At 48.0% G+C, this 21,862-nt stretch overlaps 1 protein-coding gene across 1 annotated transcript in view; it reads right to left on the bottom strand.

The window, feature by feature from the left end:
- The window catches only part of ARHGEF33 (Rho guanine nucleotide exchange factor 33), a 34,079-nt gene extending 12,220 nt beyond the window's left edge, over nucleotides 1-21,859 (bottom strand). Inside the window, exons 1-7 of the mRNA XM_069805273.1 lie at nucleotides 20,512-21,859; nucleotides 14,035-14,189; nucleotides 10,597-10,646; nucleotides 4,427-4,591; nucleotides 2,665-2,786; nucleotides 1,627-1,769; nucleotides 261-320 (exon numbers count right to left, since the gene is read on the bottom strand). Of these exons, the coding sequence (XP_069661374.1) occupies nucleotides 261-320; nucleotides 1,627-1,769; nucleotides 2,665-2,786; nucleotides 4,427-4,591; nucleotides 10,597-10,646; nucleotides 14,035-14,056 (562 nt within the window). The 5' untranslated portion in view covers nucleotides 14,057-14,189; nucleotides 20,512-21,859. The remainder of the gene's footprint in view (nucleotides 1-260; nucleotides 321-1,626; nucleotides 1,770-2,664; nucleotides 2,787-4,426; nucleotides 4,592-10,596; nucleotides 10,647-14,034; nucleotides 14,190-20,511) is intronic.
- Nucleotides 21,860-21,862: the final 3 nt, after the last annotated feature.

Here is a 21,862-nt window from a genome sequence, read left to right as displayed (position 1 = left end):
AGAACCTGCGAAAGCAGCAGCAGCAGCAGAAAGGCTTTCCCTGCCAAATATCAATCCTTTGCACTGTCTGTCAGGTATTTGGCACTTCAGGAACGCAGGTTTGCCCTCATATCTCAACTGCAAGTATGAAAATGGAGGTACACAGCAAAGTGAAAGACATTCTTGTGAAATGCGTTCCCTGAAAGCATTTCTTCAGTGCAGCAAAGCAAGCACTCTGAATCAGTGTCCTACTGTTTTTTGACAGTTCAATATTTTCCTACCTGGACCTGCTACAACTTTCACGCTTCCTTCTCCCATTGGCATGATCCTGGTGTCAGACACTGTTGAAGAACAAAGGGAAACTTTACAAGAGAAGGACAGCTGTAGAGCAGTCTTCCTCCTGCCAAGCCCAGTCAGTATGGTTAGATCCTCCAGTCTTTCACATTTTTGCTATGGAAACACCCCCATTAGATCCTCCACTAAGGAGGATCTTTACTGTTGTGGCCCTTGTTGTGGTCTTTGTTTCAGTAGCACCTGCAGGCACACTAATGTGGGGGTCCCTGTTGTGCTTGGTGCTGTATGACTGCAGAGGAATGTGCACAGTCTTGGTTCGTCCTTGCTTAGTAGGTGCATGTTGGGTAGAAGGCACCCAGCAGGCAGAACAAGAGGATGGAGGCCTGACAGAGACACGGCTGCCATTCTGGGTAGAAAAGAGCTTACTGAAGAGTAGAGGAGTGAGATGACTGGAAAGAAAGGGGCAGTGGGAGAAGTGGGTGAGAGAGGTGGATGTGCAAGAGGGGTGTGAGGGAGAGGGCTAACATACCACCTCAGAGTAGGGCAGAGGGGGGCCAGATTCTGAGCAGAACACAGTAGAAAACAGCATGTGGTTTTCATCCAATCTCTGCCTTTGTTGACACTTTAAATGTATATGTTTTTAGTGTCTTCCTATCTGAACAGCAAGAGAGTGATAGACCCCCAAAGTTAAAAAAGGCTCTGGTCCATCACCTTGTGAAGGCTGGAAGCAAAGACAAGTATTTGGCAGTTGACACTGTTTTCCTGGTCAAGGTGTAACCCTAACACCATGGGTTAGCAGCTTCCGCAGCTAACAAGGGGCAGTGATTCACCTAGCAGTGTGTATATGCCAGGAGCAGTGACACCAGTAGCCTAGTGTGTGTATGTACGAGCTCCCATGACCCCTTGTCAAATCAACCACTGGTATAGCCCCTTAATGGCACCAGGTGTTCTCTGTCAGCCCAGTCCCTGTGATCCTCCTTTCTGTGCCCTGCTCCCTTACAGGGAAACAAATCCACAGGTTGTAGTATTTTTATCAGGGGCTCTTACTTGGCTCTGTGTCTGTGCCACTAGCATTGCAGGGGAGAAGATCCAGCCTGCTTCCCTTTCCTTGGAGGAGGCAAGCAATGGCTTTTGGGACATTGTTCACAGAGCAGCATCTCCTGAATCCAGGCCAGCACCAAGGTCGCTATCCTGAGACACTGTGCCAAAGTGCATGCAAAAACCCAGGAGCACCCCTGTTCTCTTTTTGTGCTGCTGGCACCTGAGGAAAACTTGGTGTCCTCTTACCCTAGTGACCTTTTTCTGGATTTTTTTCCTGAGGAAGGCACTGCATTTGCCTACTCTATTTCCTACCTTTTTCATAAGTCACGTTGTGTAAAAGACTTGTAAAATCTTCATTGATGAGTACAGGTTCTGGGAGGTTAATGGATCGAAATGGGCTGCCCTGAAGAGGTGTAGGCACTGTCTGTGACCCATGATCATCCTTCTGTGCTCTTCTGTACAAATACAAAGAATGAGACAGTTGGAAAGTATGAATGCTACAGGTGAAGCTCCTACACTACAGTTGTGGCAGACACCAGTGTAAGTACAAGCACAGAGTCAGAAGTAGGACAACTCCAGCAGAGACCAGGAAAGGGGTTGGCTTTGATGGAGTTGCCTTTGATGCAGTTCATGAACAATGTTCTGTAAGTAACTTCCACTGGCTATAGGAGAAGGTTATTTCAGATATGTTCTTTTGCAGAACATATTTCATCTAATTAAATGGCTTAATTAGCTAAGGGGCTAGCCTAGATTTGCAAAGTGTTTGCATCAAGGCAGCTGTATGCTCATCATCAAAACTCTGTTTTCAGGAGGCTAATCAGGGCCAAGGTGGATGAGCCGTCTGCTTCAACACAGCAACAGTGTGACCCAGCAGTGTGCAAACATGCTCCTGCATGACCTGCTCAGAGAAGAAAAGGCTGGTGACAGGAAAGCAGAGCATGACTGCACCATCAGAGACCGCTGAGTTCTGCACACTTGGAAGGGGAAACTGTAGTGCTGTTGTCTGCATGGGGGTGGCTTAGCAATAGCTTGTAATGGTGAAGGCTCCTGACTTTCAACAATATTCCTGCCCCAACATGTCTCTAGCAGGTCTGTGTGTTTCAGCAAGCCCTGGTTTCCCTGAGAGGTGCTGGGGCTATTTTGCTGTTGGAATCCCAGTGAGGTGCTGGTGGTTTTCTGCTGTGTTTGCTCTGTGGGGTACGTGCCTAAAAGCCTGGGGTGAACTGAAGTCTAGAGCTTCCAGTAATAATCAGCCAGGAAAAGATTTAAGAAATTAAGCTATAAGGAAATGAACAAAACGAACACCACTGCTAATTAGCACTTCCAGAGCCCTCAAGTTTGGGCCCTTACTTAGCTTTCACTTTCCGTGATTCCCGCCGCTTCTCTTGCTGCAGCTGTTCAATTTTCTGTTGCATTTCCTCCTGCTTGGCACTGATTTCTTCAATCATTGACTTTGCATCGCTGAGCTCCTCCTGAGAAACAGGCAAAAGCACAGCATTCCGAGGGTGCCCATCAGCCTTACATGGCACAGCTTTGAATGCTGGCTGGTGTGCACTAGAGATGCTTCAGGGTGCTGTGGAGAGTGGCTCTGTGATTAGACACTCTTCCTTTGCAAGTCCAGTGTCTGTAATACATGCCATGCACACTGTGGCAAATCCTTAATTCAACTACAGGCAACTCACCCAAGCCAGCGTGATTTCACATGGTTAAGGCACTGGTGGGAGATGGAGACATCGGGCTTCATCGACCACCAGTTGAAAGCACTGGGAGGACTCCTGCCTTTAATGGCATTAGGAGGTTGGCCTGAGGAAGCACATTTCCCTCTGCAGTTCTCCAGCATGTGTATTCACATGTTGCACTTGGTTCAGATCCCAGTGTGATCACTCATACATGTATAAGCTTTTGCCGGTCAGGCCTTGGAGCTGCCTTTTTAGCCTAGTTTCCTAAGGAAATGAGGCCCTCTGTAACCTCCCTGTCAGCACGTCCTCCCTCAGGCAGTTTCAACCAAGCCTTACTCAGATGTAGAGCTCTCCGATGCATGAAGTTCCTGCAGGTTTCATCAATGTGAGCAGCAGGATGGAGGAGAGAGACTCAAGAGTTTCTTGTAAATCAAAGGAGAGGGATTTTCCCCAAACAAGGAGGTGGCTTCACTGGGAGCTCAACATTTGGACAGTCAACATGGGCATGAGGCAGAGGGAGAGCAGCCTTTGCCCCTCCTGTTGCTTGCATAATTCCTTGTATCTGGATTTTAAACCGCTTTTTTGCCCCATAACAATGTCCTGGATAACCCTGCCTCTGGTTGCTTTGAGACCTCTGCCATGTGCCCTTACACTTCTTGTCTCCCTTGCTTGACTGGGACCACAGGGCTCCTTTTGCCCAGTGCTATTCATCTTTCCCTGTCACAGGGTCAGTAACAGGCTTTTCCAGTAAGCAGCCCTCTTTAACTTCACAAGGTATAATTGACTCAGCAAAACCCCATGGGGAAAATTTACCATAAAAATAATAAAACAGTTCCTCTGCCTGCCTCCTCACAGGCAGTCATCCAGTTTCTGCATGGAGACACTGGCTGGTTTAAAGTGTACATCAAGCCTTCTTGCTAGGCTCTCTCTCCAGTCCTTTGTCTTTATCCTCTTGGGCCAGATCAAACCAAGCAGCACTTCCTCCCAGCCGTGTGGGAATGCAACTTCAAAAGGCTTTAGGGTTTTGTGTTAATTCCCTGCTCCCCAGTGGTTTTGGTTCCTGCAGGAAATGCAAGAGACCTGACCCAGGGAGAGGTATGGCACTGTGGCCCAGCGGCAGCCTGTGAACAGGCCATGTACCCATGGCATGTGCAACCCAGAGCAAGGGTTGCTTCTGCCCGGGGTAGCTCGCAGCACTGTCTCATGGCCCATCAGGAAGGCTAAACAGGCCAGAGCATGGGTTACATTTGGGTTGGAGCAGACGGGGCAGTCGTAGACACAAAGCCAAAGGAAGTGCACCAGATACATCGGAAACGATTGCCAGCTCATTTTCTTTGCAAGCAGGAGGGATTGATGGAGGCAGGGGAATGCTGCCCTGTGCCACCTGAGCTAATGTGGCAGGTACGCAGCCCCCCTGCAGGTCACACTCCTACCTTGAATGTGTTGAGGGAGTTCTTCATCTCAGCCACTTTCTCTTCCATGGCACAGCGGCAGCTCTTGACCTTCTCCTCCAGTGCATACTCGCCATGCTGGATTCGCGACAGCTCCTGCATCGCTTCTGTGAAACCCGCCTTCAACTCAGAGGCTAATGCCTGCAACTAGAGGAACCACAAACATGGTGGGTTCAGTCCCTCCTCCCAGATGCAGGTGGCTGTGTCCCCGAGGGTCACCCATGGTTCAGAGTGGCATGAAGGCTGGGTATAACCCATCCTGTAAGGTGCTGTCCTCTTTCTCCTCCTCCTGTCATGGCTGGGAGACACGGGGGGAGGTTCGGCCCCTGCTGCAGCCTCATTACACGGTAGGAGGTGTTTGTCTTGGGCAGTCAATGTGCCCCTTTTTAGACTTAAAGAGTTTTTCCAGGCTCCCTGGCAGTTTGCAGCCTGTCAGTCTGTAGAAGGAGAGGACAGCCTGAAACATGCCAAGAAGGTTTGCAATAACAGCAGCCGGATTATCAGTCCCCAAAGCAGCTGAGCAATCAAGAACATGTCCATTTTTGAGCAAGTCCTCCTCCCCCACGTGCTTGTGGGGCTGGTGCAATCTCCAGACAGGTCTAACACCTCCTGGCTCTCCAAGGGCTGTGGAGAAGCTCTATCCTTGGTCAGCGGGCCCTTTCCAGGGAAGGAGGCAGCTCTTTAACTCATGATGGGGAGGGGGCGGGAGGTTTTCTCCTGGTATTCAGTGACACTGTGCCCACTCTCCCTGTTTTCTGTCCCTAGAGGCCCTAGCACTGCTGGAAGAGCTCACAACCTAAGCTGGAGGCAGCCGGTTGACAGCCGGGCGAAGCAGGAGACAGGCCGGGGTGAGCCAGGCCGGCATAGCGAGCAGACAAGGCAGGCGTGGAGGTGGGCAGTGAGGGGAGGTAGGCGGCTGGCGGAGGGCTAAGCGGGGACACCCTCTTTGGGGGCAGCCGGGGCTGGCAACCCTGGGCTCTGCCCCCACTGCTGTGAGCAAGGCACTCGTTCTGCCTGCACAAAGCCCACGGCGAGGTCGCGGCCCAAGGCACTTCGGTACCAGTGGTTTTTACCTTTACAACAGAAATTCGGCCTAACATCTGGTTATAAACTGAGTCCAAAACTGGAGCACTGATGGTAAGAGGACAGCCACCCCGGGGAACTCAGGCGCTTGAGTCCTGTAAATGGAGCAGAGATGGCTTCCGATACCTCGGGGCAATGGCATGCACCATCCTCCTCTGATCAAGACTAGCAGTGTCTTTACAGAGGACGTCTGCCTGACATCCCCACGCCTACCCCAGTGCTCACCCCACAGTCCCCAGTCTGGTCTGGCTGGACACACATTCCCAGAGCTGCCTGGGTGGGAGGAACGGGACTGACAGGAGCTGGGACAGGGCAGAGGGGAGCAGGAGGCTGAGGACGTCTTGCCTCCTCAGGCAGTCAACCCTGACTCCCCAGGCCAGCTGGATCTCCAGACCCCTTCGTTCAACCCCTTCGCCCACCCTTCCCGGCCACAGTGGACACCTTCCTGTGTCACAGGAGTGTCACAGGAATTGTCACCCTGTGACCTGTGAGTGTAGCCTGAAGGGTTAGAGGGGCTGCTTGGGGCCATGGCTGCTAGGGGAGGCAATGACCATACTGCTTCTGCTATCTTAGCCTAGGGGAGTGAGCCAGATGGTGTTAGCATCATCAGACATCCTAACGTACCTGCCTGGAGAAGTGGGGGGATATAAAGTACTGCAACTGTGCAAGATGTTAATATTCCCATCTCTGCTCACAGGTGCTTGCCACACTTCCACACTGAGCTGGCATTGCCAAGGCAGAGTCTTCCTGCTAGCCTGCATCAGGGCTAGGCATTGCACACTTTCCTCCAAGTGAAAAGGGGTGATTCATCAGATCAGTCCCTTCCAACTTAAGTATGCTATTCTATTCTATCCTATGCTATCCATTTTAGAGATCTGCTTTAGGATTGAGATGTCACAGCCTCAAGTCTTGCTAGCAGTGGAGCAGTCCGGAAGCTGGCCCTGGAGATAACAGTGCCTGGGGAGAAGAAGCCCAAAAGGAAATGTTTCTGCCCACAAGCCTGGCCATGTCATCCTTAGATGCTTCCAGAAAGGGGGTAAATTAGACAGATCCTTTGTGAAGGGCACAGGGATGGGAGTTATTGCTGATCTAGAGGTTTCAGAGTCAAAAACTGCTAGGCATCAGCAAAAGTTAGCAAAAAGGGACCGCTGTAGAGACTTTGGTGTCCATGTGCACTGAAGCGCTCTGTGAAAGCAGAGTTCAGGCAGCCAAAGGAAAGATTAGGACTAGAGGCTGGACTAAAATATTCTCTGCATCTAAGAGCAGACGGTCACTTGTTATTTTGGTGCTTATTGTTGACTGATCTCTGCTCTTGCAGTCACAGTGCTAACTTGGTTTCTTTGTGTATCCTTCCCAGTGCTCCAGACCCCAACTTGGGTCTATCCTGCCCAGTACATCCTTCCTCAGCCCCATGCAGCTTGCAGTGGCTATTTCAGACACCAAAATGCATCTTACACTCGCATTTCTCTTTATTGCCACTTGATGGATGAAAGCAGCCAGCAACACTGATCAGCCACATCTGCCAGGGCTTGTATGGCTGGACATGAAGTGCTGAAACCCTGTGAACTCCCTCCTCTGCTGCCGTCAGTGCTCAGAGCATTTTCTATTCCTTTCTGGAAACAGCCTTGTGGCATTGGATGCAAGTTTGATCCAAAATTGAGTGGAGTGGTACAGGAACAACATGTTATCTTTGAACTCATGCCAAGCGCAGTGTAGCACTTGAGCTGTGGATGTTAATTTCTCATTTCTAATGACAAGCTGTAGAAAACCATCCTTTAAATCCCATGGGCTGTTACAACAAATGGAAGCAGTTGAAGCATCAGCTCATGCTTATGTCTTGCCCAAATGATCATGCCTACAGGACCAGAGACATTTCACAGGTTTGTGAAACGCTGGAAAGTCAAGACAATTCAGTGTTTCTAAAGTTTCTAAAGTGCAACACATACCAAAACCTATAGATTTTATACTACCACAGAAACTTGGCAACAGTTTAACTGTAATGTGTTGCCCTGGCTCACCTATTCATGAGAATAAATATACACCTTAACATTTAAGTTGTGGGAGTTAAGGAACACACCTTAACAACTTAAGTTGAACTAATGCCTAGAGGGTGTACGAATCTGCATGGTCACAGGGAGTCTTTAGAAGCTGTCCAAGAACTGTTCAAAAAAAAGCATTTAGGCATCTAAATAATTTAGTACAAGATACACATTTCAGCCTGCGCCTGCCTTTGGAGTGTGGCCCTCAAACCTGACAAAGCAATGCAGTAAGGGATCCAGCGCCATACATCTGTAGCAGATTATGTCTTTCTTGGGGGCTGTGACTCCCATTTTACCTGCTGCCCTGATGTTTTTCAGCTCTGTGTGGAAAAACCACGCAAGTAAAATCTTTAGCGAGACCAAGTAACTGCGCTGTGCTCTATGGGTGGCTTCCCATGGGGAAATGAAGGGATTCTCCTCCCCTGTTTGCATGACTGATTAGTAGGACACTGAGAAGCAGTCATTTGTGACTCTTGCTTGTCCTGCAGCCCAATGAGAATATGGACTCTTTGTCGAAGTCCACCTGGAGAAGGGAGCAAGCGTTTCCCAACATGGAGGGCGGAACTGTGACCACATGGAAGAAGTAATGGTGGCTAGAGGGGAGAAGGATGAGATTGGAAGATGTACAAGGAGCATTTCTTGGCCTGGTTTTGACTTTGCAACAGTGGAGCTATTTATATATAACAGCTGTGAAATATCCTTCGCTGAGCCTCTACTTGTCTCACTTGCTGTACTGTCCCCAAAGGGTGGACAGGACTGATGCTCCTTCGGGGACCAGAGGCAGCAAAACTTCAGAGCCTCCCCATCCTCCCTCCGTGGGTGCCAGCAATTTGAGCTGTTTGCAGAAGGTAGTGACCATCCCTGCATCCTAAAGCTTTGCTTAGACTTTGAGGCAGCCGAGGGAAGATGGTCGTGGCCAGGAGACAGGGATTGCTTACGGATGGAAGGACTGGGATGGAAAGCAGAGGGCAGAGCCTTGGTGAGCTGAGTTTACTGCCCTGGCTGCCACTGAGAGGATGAGAGGGAATCCTTCCTTCCATGAATAGCTGTGTCCCCACATATCTCACCTGGCACTAGCCAGGCTGTCCAGGGCTCTGTGTCTCCAGAGGGATGGCTATTTGCATCTGCTGCCCTTGGCAGCTGCCTAGGATCCTTGCGCTAGAACAGGGCCTGTTCTCAGGGACCTTGAGCTGAAGCCTGTCAAAACCATTAGAAAATAGGCTCATGATGAAGAAATACTGCACAGGAATAATTCTTCTCTTTACATGTATATATCCTAGAAAAGAGCAGAACCTTCTGTGGCCATGAAGGATTACTATCTGTTTTACTTCCCCCAGCTTATCTACTGTCCATCATTTTGCACATCTTCTTATGGCTGATCTGAAGAAGTATCACCCAAAAAAGGGCTGCCTGAGGATGCTGCCTGAAACTAATCTGGCACAAAGTCCAACATTTCCCACAAAGCCAGGATCTGATTTTTCTGAGCTGCATGATGTATGCTTTTACCAGGGAACAACTGATTTCTAGCACAGCTACTAACTCCTACGTTTATGGACAGCACTTCTACAGCTAAGCATTAGGAAGGCTTGCGATGCCTCATAGTGGGAAAGCAGCAGAGCTGTGCTGATTTACAGTGGTAGAGAACCTGGCCCTAGAAGTATATCCAGTATTTATATTCCTAGGCAAGGATGGTAGGAATAAAGGCAGAGCAGCAGGGTAAGGACAGAAGAGAAGGATGGAGATACCTCAGGGGGGCTGCAAGCACTTATCGGCTCTTGTTTCACATCTGTGCAGTCTTTTTTGGTAACTGCAGTGTCCATAGGGGCCTCGCGGAAACAGAAGGGGACAGCCAGCTGGTAACTTTCATTTAAAGGATTCATTAGGGTATCCACATCTCAGCTGTTTTTTTCTGGAAAGCAACACGTGTGCATGGTGTTCCCAGCACACTGTCCCAACAGTGTGCTAGCTTTCCATGTGTGTTGGATCCACTGTGCTGGGCCCTTCAGCAATCCAGCCGCAGCTCCTGCTTAGAGCTGTCTGCATGGGAAAAGAGGATGAGACAAGAGAAGCACTGACTAGTTAATGGAAAGCAGTATCTTCTCCTTTTGCCATGGTGCACTTATAAGCAATTATGGGCATTAGTGTTGCAGTGGTGACAAGGGAGGTCTCAAATAGTCAGGGTTTCCAGTTCAGGGATATGTTTCTCTTTTGGAGTGCAGTTCCATATTGAACCAGACCAAGGTTTAAAGCGCTCAAAACTCTGTTGTGTTTCCTGCAGACTGGCAATACATAGGAAACATCACTGTGGAAACACTGAAACTGCATCTTACAGGAAGGATGCTCCCTGGGCTGTGGTATAGACAATCTTGTTGCATCCATGGTGGCTGATTGCAGCAAGAATGTCAACTCAAAGAGCGGCCGTAGAGCTCTGGAAGTCCTGATCACCTTGAACCAATGTGGGCTCAAACAGAGGGTTTCCAAGCTCCTGGCTGGGGAGCCAGAGATGTGCAGCAAGACTCAATGCTCTGGCTGGCCCAGCTGCTCTGGATTATCAGGCAAGAAGAGCACCCCATGGTCCAGGGAGCTGTGACAGGTTGCCAGGATAACCCAGAGACTTGGCCCCTGCTGGGGAAGACACCCCCACCCCACGTCAATCAACACATCCTTGCTCCTGGGACAGTTCATCGGGTTTGGTGAAAGCTCATCAGAGCTCAACCATGAAATCTCCCTCCGGCCCAGTGAATTGACATTCTCTAATTTGTGCTAATGATACCAGCTGGTTAATTAGCCGAGCTCACAAATCACCTGTCTAAACACAACTGGTTGTGAGCAGAGAAATTTTAGTGAAGTGTCTTTTAAGATGAGGCCCAAGATGTGATAGGTATGACATTTATTCATGCAGTGTGCACATTTTAGTGCCATGTTCCTTGTAAGTGCCTACATTTTTCCTTCCTCTTAATTTAGCTTTTTAACTACTGTTTATCTATTAGTAACTCTTTGAGTTATTTAGGGCATTTTGCTCATCTTTACCTGGGAAATCTGTGTTGCGGGGGTACTCACAGGCACACTTTCAGTCTCTCCTGTGGGAATAAAGAACTTCAGTCAATTAAAATGACTTATTATGGTTGCTATAAATAACTGGAACAGAGGGTTTGAAGTCCCTCTTGAGGTACAAATCAGTTTTAAAGGACTCAAGTCTCACTTTAGGAGGTGTGAACACCATATCGTTTGTAAAATAAACTGCAATTATAAACCAGGAATGGCTCACCTAAATCAGACATTAAATTCACCTCATCTGCTCTCCTGTGTCTGTCCAAAGCTGATCCATGCAAAGAGGTGAGAAAGCTTGTATGTGCAATTAGGACTAAATTGCTCCCTGTGAAGTTCAGTTCTGTGTACCAGCCTTAAGTAATAGGGTTTTTTCCCCTAAAGCGTTACTGACCCATCTCTCTTCTGAAACTGTGAATTTTATTCTCTACTAGATTTGTACATATTTCTATTATGTCCACAAAAGGCTGATCTGATCTGTATATTTTAAGGCCTAGGTTATATTTTGTCACAATGCATTCCAAGCAGCAATCATGTCTTTTGTAACACCAAGAAAATATATCTTTTCATCAGTTTCATCATTTCTAGGTTTTTGTGGCCTTGTGATCCCACCTGATCTTGTACAGTGGAGCTAGACTTAACATTTCTGAAACAGACTTAGCTCAGGGAGGAGCTTATATCTGTTTTGCAGAAGTGTTTTGAACACTGCAAAGACATTACCTCTAGGCATCAATGGGTTCTTGATTGAAACCAAAAAGTCTATATGTATTATTCCTCTTCTAACATTGTCTCTTCTGTGTGGAAATCTTCAATTATCCAACAGAAATTATCACTGGTTGTACTGCCATTGCACTTTGAGGGAATTGCAGTCCAATGGCCATTGGTTCCCATGTTATTCCCTACGTCAGGCTCCCTGGCTGGCCTTCACTCCCAGAAGACACCATGCCACCCAGTTCCTCATCTGATTCCCCTCCCCTTGGCAATGTCACTTTGTGAGGTGGGTTTTCTCTTGCCTCCAAGAATCTGCTTCACCCATTTCTGCTGTCAGTCACAAACATGACCAGTGACCCCACGCCAAATTCTAGGGGCAGCCAAGCTCCCTCTTTCCATGCTGGCTGCAGATGCTCAGTGCCTTATCCACCTGGGCCTTCAAGACCACAGAAATTCAGTCCTGCAGAGGCTTGAAAACGGTGCAGGGAGGACTCTACACAGTCAGCCAGTGTACGAATTAGAAGGCTGAAGCCTGGAAGTCAGAGCTTTACAAGGCACAGCTATGTTCTGATTTCTGTACCCCTGAGGGGGAATATGGGTTACCACCAAGGGCACCTATGGATTGGCCCTGTTCTGGTCTCTAGGACTTGTCCTGATTCCTGAGCAAATTCCCCAGCGACTTGCAGAGGAGGAGAGGCTGTCTGCCCCTCTCGGCCCATGTGCCACTTTCTCCCCATGCTGGCTGGTCTGGCAGCCGTGGGGTTGGGTAACAAGGTCAGACACTGACCCGCTGGAGAATATCCTCTGTGGTTTCTCCTGGGGAAAACAATGGGCAGCAGGTTGATTGGGAGAAGTAACCATGATCCCAAACTGCCAGCTGTTTGGGGTCAAAACTCATCAGCCAGCCCGCACAAAGTCCCAAGTTTCATCTTTTAAATGACAAGTTGTTTTCATTTTCAGGTTTGGCCCTTCTGGGTCTTTTGGGGTGGGGATTTTCTCTGCAACCCCACAAACTAGAAACCGACTTTTGGCCTGAAGTGAATGATGAAGCTTTCCCATGATGCCTGGAGTTGAGGCTTGAGAAGGCAGCCAGTGTGTACTGCGATCCTCCTGAATCAGGAAAAGTGAGGTACATGCCTGTTCTGATGTAAATGTTACTGCTGGATTCTTACTGTGGGATGGTAAGACAACTGACCCAAAAAGAGCAAGAGGACATGTTTCTTAAGTAATAGCACAGTACAAACAAGATGTTGGGAGGACAGGGAGATGCTGTTTTTGCAAAGTGGTGGATATATTGAATGCTGAGTTTTGTGAAGGGCTAGAGGTGTCAGGTAGAAGCGCAGCACAGCAAGGAAGAGGCATGGTCTCTCCCCTCACATTTTCTTTGGGTGTTTTTCAATCTCATATATAACATAGAGGGCTCGACCCAAGTCCTGCAGAAGTCTGTAGGGATCTTTCATTTGGGTTTGGATACGGATCAGTCTGTAATGTCCTTGGATATGCTCAAAGTGAGGAACTGCTCCAGAGCAAGACCAGAAGAGGGGAGAGGATCCCTGCTACTGTGATTTTACCTCCCACCTTTGCCATGAGCATGAGCAGAAGCACTCTCTACATGTACCCAGTCAAAATCCAGATCATTTCTATAAAGTCACTGCTAAGAGCTAGAGCAGAGGAGGCTCCTCACAGTTGCACTGTGGGAAGCAAGGGGCTTTGTGATTATCTCCCAATTTCTGCAGTGAGCATCTGCAGCCCGTGGGGGCATACCAATTAATTGGAAAAAATCCCTGAGTTAATTTCGTTTTTGGCCTGCTGTAGTGCAGGGGCCTAGGTACACAGACCTAATTTAGTTAAATGAGAATAATAATAATAATAGAGAAATTAACTCTTCTGTTACCTATGCCATGAATGAATGTTGGCACCACCAAGCATCTTTTAAGAGGGAAAGAGATGGTCCAGGCTTTCTCCTGAGCTGACAGTTACAGGCACTTCTAAAGCTGCTGCCCTGTTCCTCATAGTTTCAAGAGTTCCTCAGTGTATGGACACAGTCACCTCTGAGGTGGAAAGGCAGAGTGCAGTGCTGCAAGGGGTTTGGGGTGGAAAGCAAGTACCACCAGCCTCACATTCCTCTGCATCTAAAGCCGATAATCACTAAAACCCTGGACATGAAACCCTAGAGCTTTGCAGATTTTTCTAGAAGTGCTGCTGACTGTAGCAGGACTGGTTGCATGCAGGCAGTGTGGTCTGGATACATCTTGGTGCTTGCAAGATTGGGACGAGTGCAGAAGTCTGAGTTGTGGCACTGACATGAACAAGAACCCCTTGCAACAAAGCATGGTGGGGGAGAGAAGCAGATCCTCATCACAGTGCCCTCATGTAAGACGTAACTTTTGACAGAAGTCTCTGTACATCCCAAGGCAGAGGTGTGTCCGAGGCAAGAGAGGGGAAGTGACTTCCCACATTGGACATTACATATGCCACAGGATTATTTTCCAGAGGGGAGAGGGAGGTGTTTCTAAAATAAGAGATAAAAACTTCAAACCCCAGATATTTCTATGAAACTAAAAGAAGGGAACGTTTGCCCACAGCTGCTGTAGCTAAGAGGTGCTCTCGGGGCTGGCTGGTGGCTGCCAACAGACAGGTCATATGAGAGCATGTCTCTTCCTCACTGTCTTTCATACTATCAAGAAGTGAAATAAGAGGATGCTTTACCTTCTTGTTTGTTTGAGTCCATGGCTGCTATAGGATGTGTGTCCTCGCTGGGACTCCTGTCCTCACTCTGGAGGGTTCTGGCTGGTCACTGGGAACATCCCATGGCTTTGAGCTGCCCACATGTGAGCCCTGCGATGGGTCAGCTGGTCTGAACCCTGAATGCAGAAAGATGTAGAAAGGGTTTATTGAGCGGAGATGCTCAAAGTTCAGAAAACAGAGGGAGGAGGAGGGATTTGAGAGGGAATGAGACATCCTAAAGATCTGTTTGGGTTCACAGTGCCTCCACAAGCAGAGTGGGCGCTGGTACAAACACCTCCCTCCCAGCCCAAGGCCGTTTGTGCTTACGTGGACAGGTGATTAAGAGGTACTGTGTAATCCCACAGAGACTATTTGCTCAGCAAGATGCTTCTTGTACAAACGCAGAAGCAAAATGAGATGTATTTTGAATGGCACATGAACATCTTGCATGGGTGCTCTGCATCGAAGAAGCAGCTTTCTGCTATGCAACCAATCACCCAAAACATCCTCCAAACTTGTGTTTGGGCCAGAGAGATAACTGCCTTCACAACGCTGCTGCACAATACTGCTAGCACTTTTGGAGACACTTGTGCTTCCATGTCCGCTTTCTCCGTCAGTTGTCTCCCTGACTTTTGGAGGCACAGGAGTGCTGCAAGGCACCTCGACGTGTCGAGCTGCAGCATCTCTGGAAACCAGGGCCAACAGAGCGTGATGCTGTGCCTAAGTCACTCCCTTGGTAAAGCATCTCATCAGTCCGGTAATGGGGTTAGGACCTTGGGAACAGTCTTAAGACAATGCCTGATTAATGACGCAGGCAGAGCCCCAGACAAAAGGATTGCAGCAGCTCACACTTCTCTTTTCAGCACGGGCACTGCCCCATATCCACACTTCCTCTGCCCAGGGTTTAATTCAAGTCTGCTTTTGCTGCCCCTTACAAGGAAACTAGATGTGATTTAGGAGTCTAGAATAACCTTCCACTTCCATTCCTGTTTGACATAGATATGCCCAAAGCTGAAGTGAGTTATCACTAGCTTTGCTAATGGGATTGGAGGGGCCAGTGTAACTACGGCAGAGCTCTGCTGACACAGCTGTGCCAGGAGGGCTGTGGTGGTTTGGAGAAGCCTGGGGTGATGTTTTCAGGGAAGCAGGCACATAGCATTAAATAGATGGGAGAGGTGCAAAAGATGCACAGGCGCTGGGTGGCTTTAGGAAATCGCTGCAGAAGCAGCGGCTTCTGGTGCAGTCAGCAGTGTAGCTTGGGGGGCTGCACACTTTCAACCTGATAGCTGTCCAGTGTGGAACTCGCAAGGGAGGAGGGTGGTGGCACCCTCAGGGCCCCTGAGGCGGGGGCGATGGCCAGCATTTGTGAGCTGTGGCAAGGGATGCCTCCTGTAGTCAGGCTGGGGGGGGCACAGCCATCAGCATAGCCAGCCGGCTTCTTGCTGGGGGTATGATGTGGACTGAAAGGCTTCCAGCACAGTGCTGGAGGGGCTTGGGGTTTAGCATCTTCTTGAGATTAAGGATTGATGAAAGGATAAACTTCTTTGTAAGAGAGCTGATATGAGATCTCCTAAGAAGATCCGCTGTCTTCTCAGGACAGAGGATCCTCTTGTGATGCACATGGAAAACCTGAGCAAAGGCAGGGGGGCTTTGGATGTGGGCTTTGTACAAACAGGCTGGGAAAGCTTCTAGCTGGACACCTGGTTACACTGAGATAAATGTAATAGTTTATTAAATCTGTTTTCTGTCAGCTGATTGTATAAAAGTTATTTTTTTGTTCTGAAGACTCTTAAGCTTATGGCAGAGTTTAGATGGGCAGAGATCTCTGGAGTTATCTAACTCAAAGCAGGGCTAACCCCAAAGCTGGATCGGATTGCTCAGGGACACATCTAGTCAAGGTCTGAGTATCTCCCAGGCTGGAGCCTTCTCAATCTTTCTGGGTCTGTCCCAGGGCTGCACTGCTCCCACGGGGAAGAATTTTTTTCTTAGGGCCAGTCAAGGTTTCCCTTGTTGCAGCTTATGCTCACGGCAATTTATCCTTTCATTGTGTCTGTGAGAAGAGCCTGACCGTCTGGTCTATAACCCCCGTTAGGTAGTTGCAGATCGCTGTAGGACCTCCCCTAGCCTTCCCTTTCCCAAGTTGAACAAAGCCAATTCCCTCAGCCTCTCCTCCTCTGCTGTGTGTTCCAGCCCTTTTCAGCAGAAAAAAAAAAAAAAAAGAGATTTCTTTTTCTGATAGGTATTCCAAAGAATGGCAAGAATGCTATTTGCTTCTGAAACACGTAAATATGCAGTCCTTTTTACAGTAGTTAAACCTCCCTCTAGTAGTTTTGAGGAGAAGGTACTTAAGTTTGGGTCTCTGAGCGAAACAGCCTTTTAACTTCAACTTCAGGAGCAGCTTGTTTAGTAGCAAAGTTGTTAAACTTTGCTCCCAGTTCAGACTAGTCAATGCCATAGCAAATTCCTGAGGCTTTTGCTATTGGGCCGTTGAACTGGGACCAGCTTGTTTAACACTGAGAACTGGTTTAAAAATTCAGAATTGTTTTTGCAATGTTGGGAGACAAGGAACAAAAAGGAAAGGCAAAACAGAGATGAAAGAAACATAAGCCTCCTCTGTGGTAAACATTTTCACTGAAAACGATGAAAACGGCTTTTTTGCTGGAAATTCATTAAATTTTTTCTTTTAAACAAAATCATGTACATATTTTTTCTACCCATTCTGCTTTTATATTATTAATGTTTTACCATGCCAGTTATAGCAATATAACTATATAATTTTTAATAATAAGAATTAACAAACATCAATTAGTATGGAATTAGTTATATTAATATACCATTAAATACACTAACTGCATAGCTTGTCTTAAAGATTTTATAATTTTACTATCCACTTGCTGAATTATTGTGGGGATGCCTAAATCTACAGTGACAATGTGACATTCATACCCCTGGCCTTTGCAAGGCAGGGTGACCATACCCTGCTGGTAAGAAGAACATTTATTGTGGGAGCATGCAAAAATGAGAATCTCTAACTCATACTGCTGCACAGCTTTAAATGGGGGAGTCAGGGGACTGTAATGCATGAGGTAAACCATGTATAAATGGGTTGCAATGGCAGGCATTCAAGGTGAGGAAAAGCCAGAACTAAAGCATAATTCAGTTCCACCAAGTGCTCTCTACTTCCACTCCTAGTCCAGCTCCTCCCAGGCATCTGAGACCTCAAAATGCTTGTGTCTTTGTCTAGGTTCCACTTCGGCAGGTCCCCTTGCCCAGCACATCACTGGAGCTATGCCATCAGTCTCACAGACAGCGATTCAGAGTGAAGGATGCAACACAAAGAGCATCTGTGGCTACCCTCCACTAACACAAGGAAACCTGCAGTTATCATGAGGGGCGATGTGCCCAAGAGGAGAAGCTTACAGGACAGCATTCCCCCCTCTGCTGTGCTACAAGTGATGACATGAAACAGCTTGGGTCCAGTACAATGAAAGAGGTTTTTCTGATATGGAGGAAAACAACCTACATGAGGTTTTAATGAGAGAGAAGTAATACTTGTAGAAGAAGGGCTCGTATGAGGATATGTCCTTGCCCCATTACCTATCTTCTGTTCTCATGCACTTTCAACTCAGGGCTACATAGGGCTGGAAGGTAGCCCTTTAGCATTTTGTCTTATCTCTTGGGTTGTAAAAACGCTGTCGGTTCCTGGTATCAGAAGTAATTTTTCCTTATAGAGGGAACTCAAAACAATAGCTGTACAGCATGGAGATTTAACTGAGGAACTTCCGCATCACATTCTTGCAGACAAGGACAATGTTTGAGCACAGTCTCTGTCCTCTGCAGAGCTCAGGAGTGAGGCTTTGAAACTGGGACACCAGGAATGCCACCATCCCCTCCTGCTCCAGGCACCACCAGGAGCCCTGCTATATGACCGCACTGCAAAGTAGGTTGACCTTGGTTGACCCTGTTTTACCAGAGTAACGGTCTTTTGTGTGTCCTCTGGCTGCAGCCTGCAATTTCCTGAGTCACCCCTCGGTTTTTTGTTACATTAAATAATTGCATTACCTTGGATACTTTCCAGCATTTGGGGCTCACTGGTGGACTCCATCAGTATGTAACATTGCCTGCCTGTCCCTGGTTCTTCTGAATTGCTGAACATATGGAGCAAAACCATTTAGTCCTTCCTCATCGCTAAAACAAACAAAATCTGCACCTCACCACGGTTTGGAGTGAGTGCTTGTCCTCTGTTCCCCCTGACTGCTGGGTGGGGCAGCTGTCCTTACCAGAGACAAGGGTTTCAGTCAGCCCGAGTTGGCTGAACAGTGTCTGGCTTGTTCCTAAAGGGTGCAAAAAGGGGTTGGAAAATGGGACTGACACTTGGCCCAAAGACCCTCGATGTGGGCTGCTTGGTCAAATCCTGCCTCTCCTGGCAGCGAACGAGTCTTAAGCTCACAGCAGAGTCTACATGAGTAGGAAACTTTGTATGCCTCTAGTCCAACTTCCTGCTCAAATCAAGACTAACTCCAAACTAGATCAGGTTCCCCAGGGCTGTGTCCAGCTCAAGTCTGAATATTTCCTATACTGGAATCTTCGCAGCCTCTCTGGGCCCTCCAGTACCCTGGGGAAGAATATTTTTCCTTATGTCTGGTCGGGGTTTCCCTTTGCTGCAGCTTGTGCCCATTGCCTTTCACTGTGCACCCCTGGGAAGAATCTGGACTCCGTCTGCTTTATAGCCCCCTTGAGGCAGGTAAAAGCTGGAAGAGGATCCCCCCCTTCACCTTTTTTTCTCAGTACTGAGCAAGCCCCACACCGTTAACCCCTTCCCGTAGGCACATACATGCATGCATGTGCACATTAGCAGCGAGAGCAAGCCCTCCAGGAGGCTGCTTTCCTAAACCACCATCAGGCCTCCACTCACAGCAAATCCAAGGTTTCCCTGATATGCCAGCCCACCACAGGGTAGTTTCCTCACCAACAAGGAGATGTTATTGTTCCTCTGCAAGCTTGCCACTGGACAGGGGCTCAACACCCAGTCACATGAAGCCATCAGCAGACTGTCTTGGCCTGCAGCCCAAGCCCATGGCCCCCCTGCTTTAGGGACAAGAAATGGCAAAGATGTGCTTGTTTCTTCAGAGCTGAGCATTAAAACTCCTTTACCCTCCTGCAGCTCTCGTCAAGCCAGAATGACATCTCCAGAGCAAAGCCCAGAGAATAGTTTCAGCATGTTAAAGCTACCGGTTTCCTCCATTGTGGCAAAAGGAAGTATTTTCCCCTTTTGACTCTGTCTTCCCTCCAGCAGCCAAATCTGCCGAGCCCAAGAACCAAAGCTGAGTCCCACCTCTGTCATTAGTGATTGTCATGATTCTGGCCACTGGTGTCCAGCAAAGAATACTGCCCTGGTGCTTTGCAGGAGCAGCTGGCACGGCAGCCCCCCCACCCCACCCCCCCCCACCCCGTGTGAAAGTTAACAGAGCCTGAGCCGGCACCCACTTCCCATGAGATGCCCAAGGGAGAAGGTGTGGATGGACGGGGAGGTCCCAGTGGGTTGCCGCCTTTAGCTATGCCCCAGGCACAGGGTGAAAGACCGGAGCGCGGTGCCACTGAGGCAGCACAGGGGTGGGATTCCCTCTCGGAGCTGGGGGGGGGGGAGGTCCCACAGCCTGCACTGCATTTGTGTGACCATGCTCACCTTTCCAGTGCTCCCCCCACATGGAATGGCATAACTGGGAGAAACAGTCAACTGTGCAGAGGATCACTTGTTTAAAAGAACAACCAAATACCTGAGCGTTAGCATGCAAACAGGCAAAGTTCAGTAAAGCATTTACAGCTTAGCCTTGATGGACAACAGTTACTATTTGTTTGGCTTTCTGTCCCATTCTGCTTCTGAAATCTTGACATGGGTAACAGTGCAGGGGAATCCATATGCACTTTCGCTGCTTCAGTTGTTAAACGTCCACATTTTTTCTAAATAAATGCTTGGGATCTTCCTGGTGACTGTCTCAATCCTGCCAGCTGAGATAGCTGGCTGTTTTAAATATCACACTTAGAGAACAACCCCCTCTAAAGAGAGCAAAAAAATCAGTGCTTTACTCTCATCACTCTCACGCTTTGTCTCCAGCTGACTCGTCATTCAAATACTTCAATTCAGCGTGATAACTCAATTTAGCTCTTAAATGGTAAGAGCAAAAAAGGTCTTTTTAACCCAGTATTTTAGCGACCTTACTATAAATGCAGCCTCACAAGATTCTCCAGCACACTAAGAAGCTAGATCTCCATACAGAGTCTTAGAAGAAATCAGCTGGAAATAACTGTGGGCACTGAAGATGCAAAATACTTTAAATACCATTTTAGGTGCTGTACATGCAACATTAAATAGCTATGGCTCTGCCTTTTTCCAATAATATGAAAAATGGTATCAATAATCCCACTCTTCATCCCATGCCGAGTACATTTTAAACTTACCCCAGGCTAGTTGAAGATCCTTCAGCACTGGCGGTTGCTAGAGTTGGGAATTAGCACAGTGCAAGAAAGGAGAGAGAGAGGAGAGCAATGGTGGCTTGATGTTTCCCAGGATGGGACTGTCACATGCTAATCACTGATTTGAAACGCAAGCATAACAAATGCCTTCTAATTATGTAATCTTCGGGTCACATCCTTGCATCCCCATGCAAAAATCAGGACTGTGCACTTGGAAGAAGATGATACCGACTTTTTTCCCTTTAAAGTAGAATTGCACACTGCTGCGAAGGGAGGGTGAGAAGCCTTGTGAAGTGACAGGCAGAGGGGGCCACGTGGTGAGAGCCGGGTGCTGATGTGGTCTCCGCCACTTCGCCGAGCTCAGAGGCTCTTAAGAACCTCCTGTGGCACCCAAGTGAGGCAGCCTGCAGTTGGGGACAGGGAGACGGGACCAGCTCCTCCCTGCTTTCTTTGACACCCTCAGTCTCCTGCTGTGCATGGCATTGCTAGGAACGCCAGGGCCAAGAGGTCTCCCCTTCTTTCATTCAGGGGCCAAGAGCAAGGTTGCCAAAGTAGCCAGGGCAGGGAAGCACCAACCACCAGCGCTTGCGTATTTTCTGTTGGTTGTTAGATCATGAAAAATTTCCTTTGAGTAAGAATAAATAAGGGCTTGGAGGGAGGTGGGAGAGTGGGAGGCAGGAGCCCTCCACGCCTGCTCCATTTCTTCACTAAGGTCCTGCAGGGCTTTTTGCTCTGAAGGGTGTCAAGAAAGCATGGGGAGAATGCAGGTAACCCAAGGCCAGGGGTGTCAGAAGGTTTGAGCCAGCCCAGTGAGTTACTCTGGAGTATAAGAGCAGGGAGACATAAAGGAGGACGAACAGTAACAAAAGGCAGACTAATTTCTCCCTGGAAGACAAAGATCTGCTTCAAATATACCCTTCAGGCAGAAAACCTGAAATGTAAAACCGCACAGCCTAAATCAGTATAATTGCTGTGCAGCACAGATAAATGTGGTGATGTGGAGTCCTAGCAAAGGCACTGAAAGGACAGGCTCACAGATTAACAGAAGCTCTGTGGAAGATGCTGCTACCTCTGAATTCAGGGACTAGGGACAGAGGACACTGTATTTCTTTTTTGGAGCTGGCTATTTCAGGAGCAAAACACAACAAAGTTGAACAAAATAAAATTATAATTCTGAAGGAATTTGCTGGAAAGTGCATTCTTGGTGGGTCAAAGATACCTATGAATTCAACAAAAAGCTTAAGCTAGGAAAGATTTTTTTTTTTTAATAAATAAAAAGAAAAACATTTAGCTTCATGAATCTATGAACAAAACATTTCGAACAGATTTTGCTACA

Source organism: Haliaeetus albicilla, chromosome 17, assembly GCF_947461875.1.
Source record: "Haliaeetus albicilla chromosome 17, bHalAlb1.1, whole genome shotgun sequence".
NCBI classification, from domain to species: Eukaryota; Metazoa; Chordata; class Aves; order Accipitriformes; family Accipitridae; genus Haliaeetus; species Haliaeetus albicilla.
Note: the sequence above shows the minus strand (reverse complement) of the source record. Positions and strands in the feature narration are given on the sequence as shown.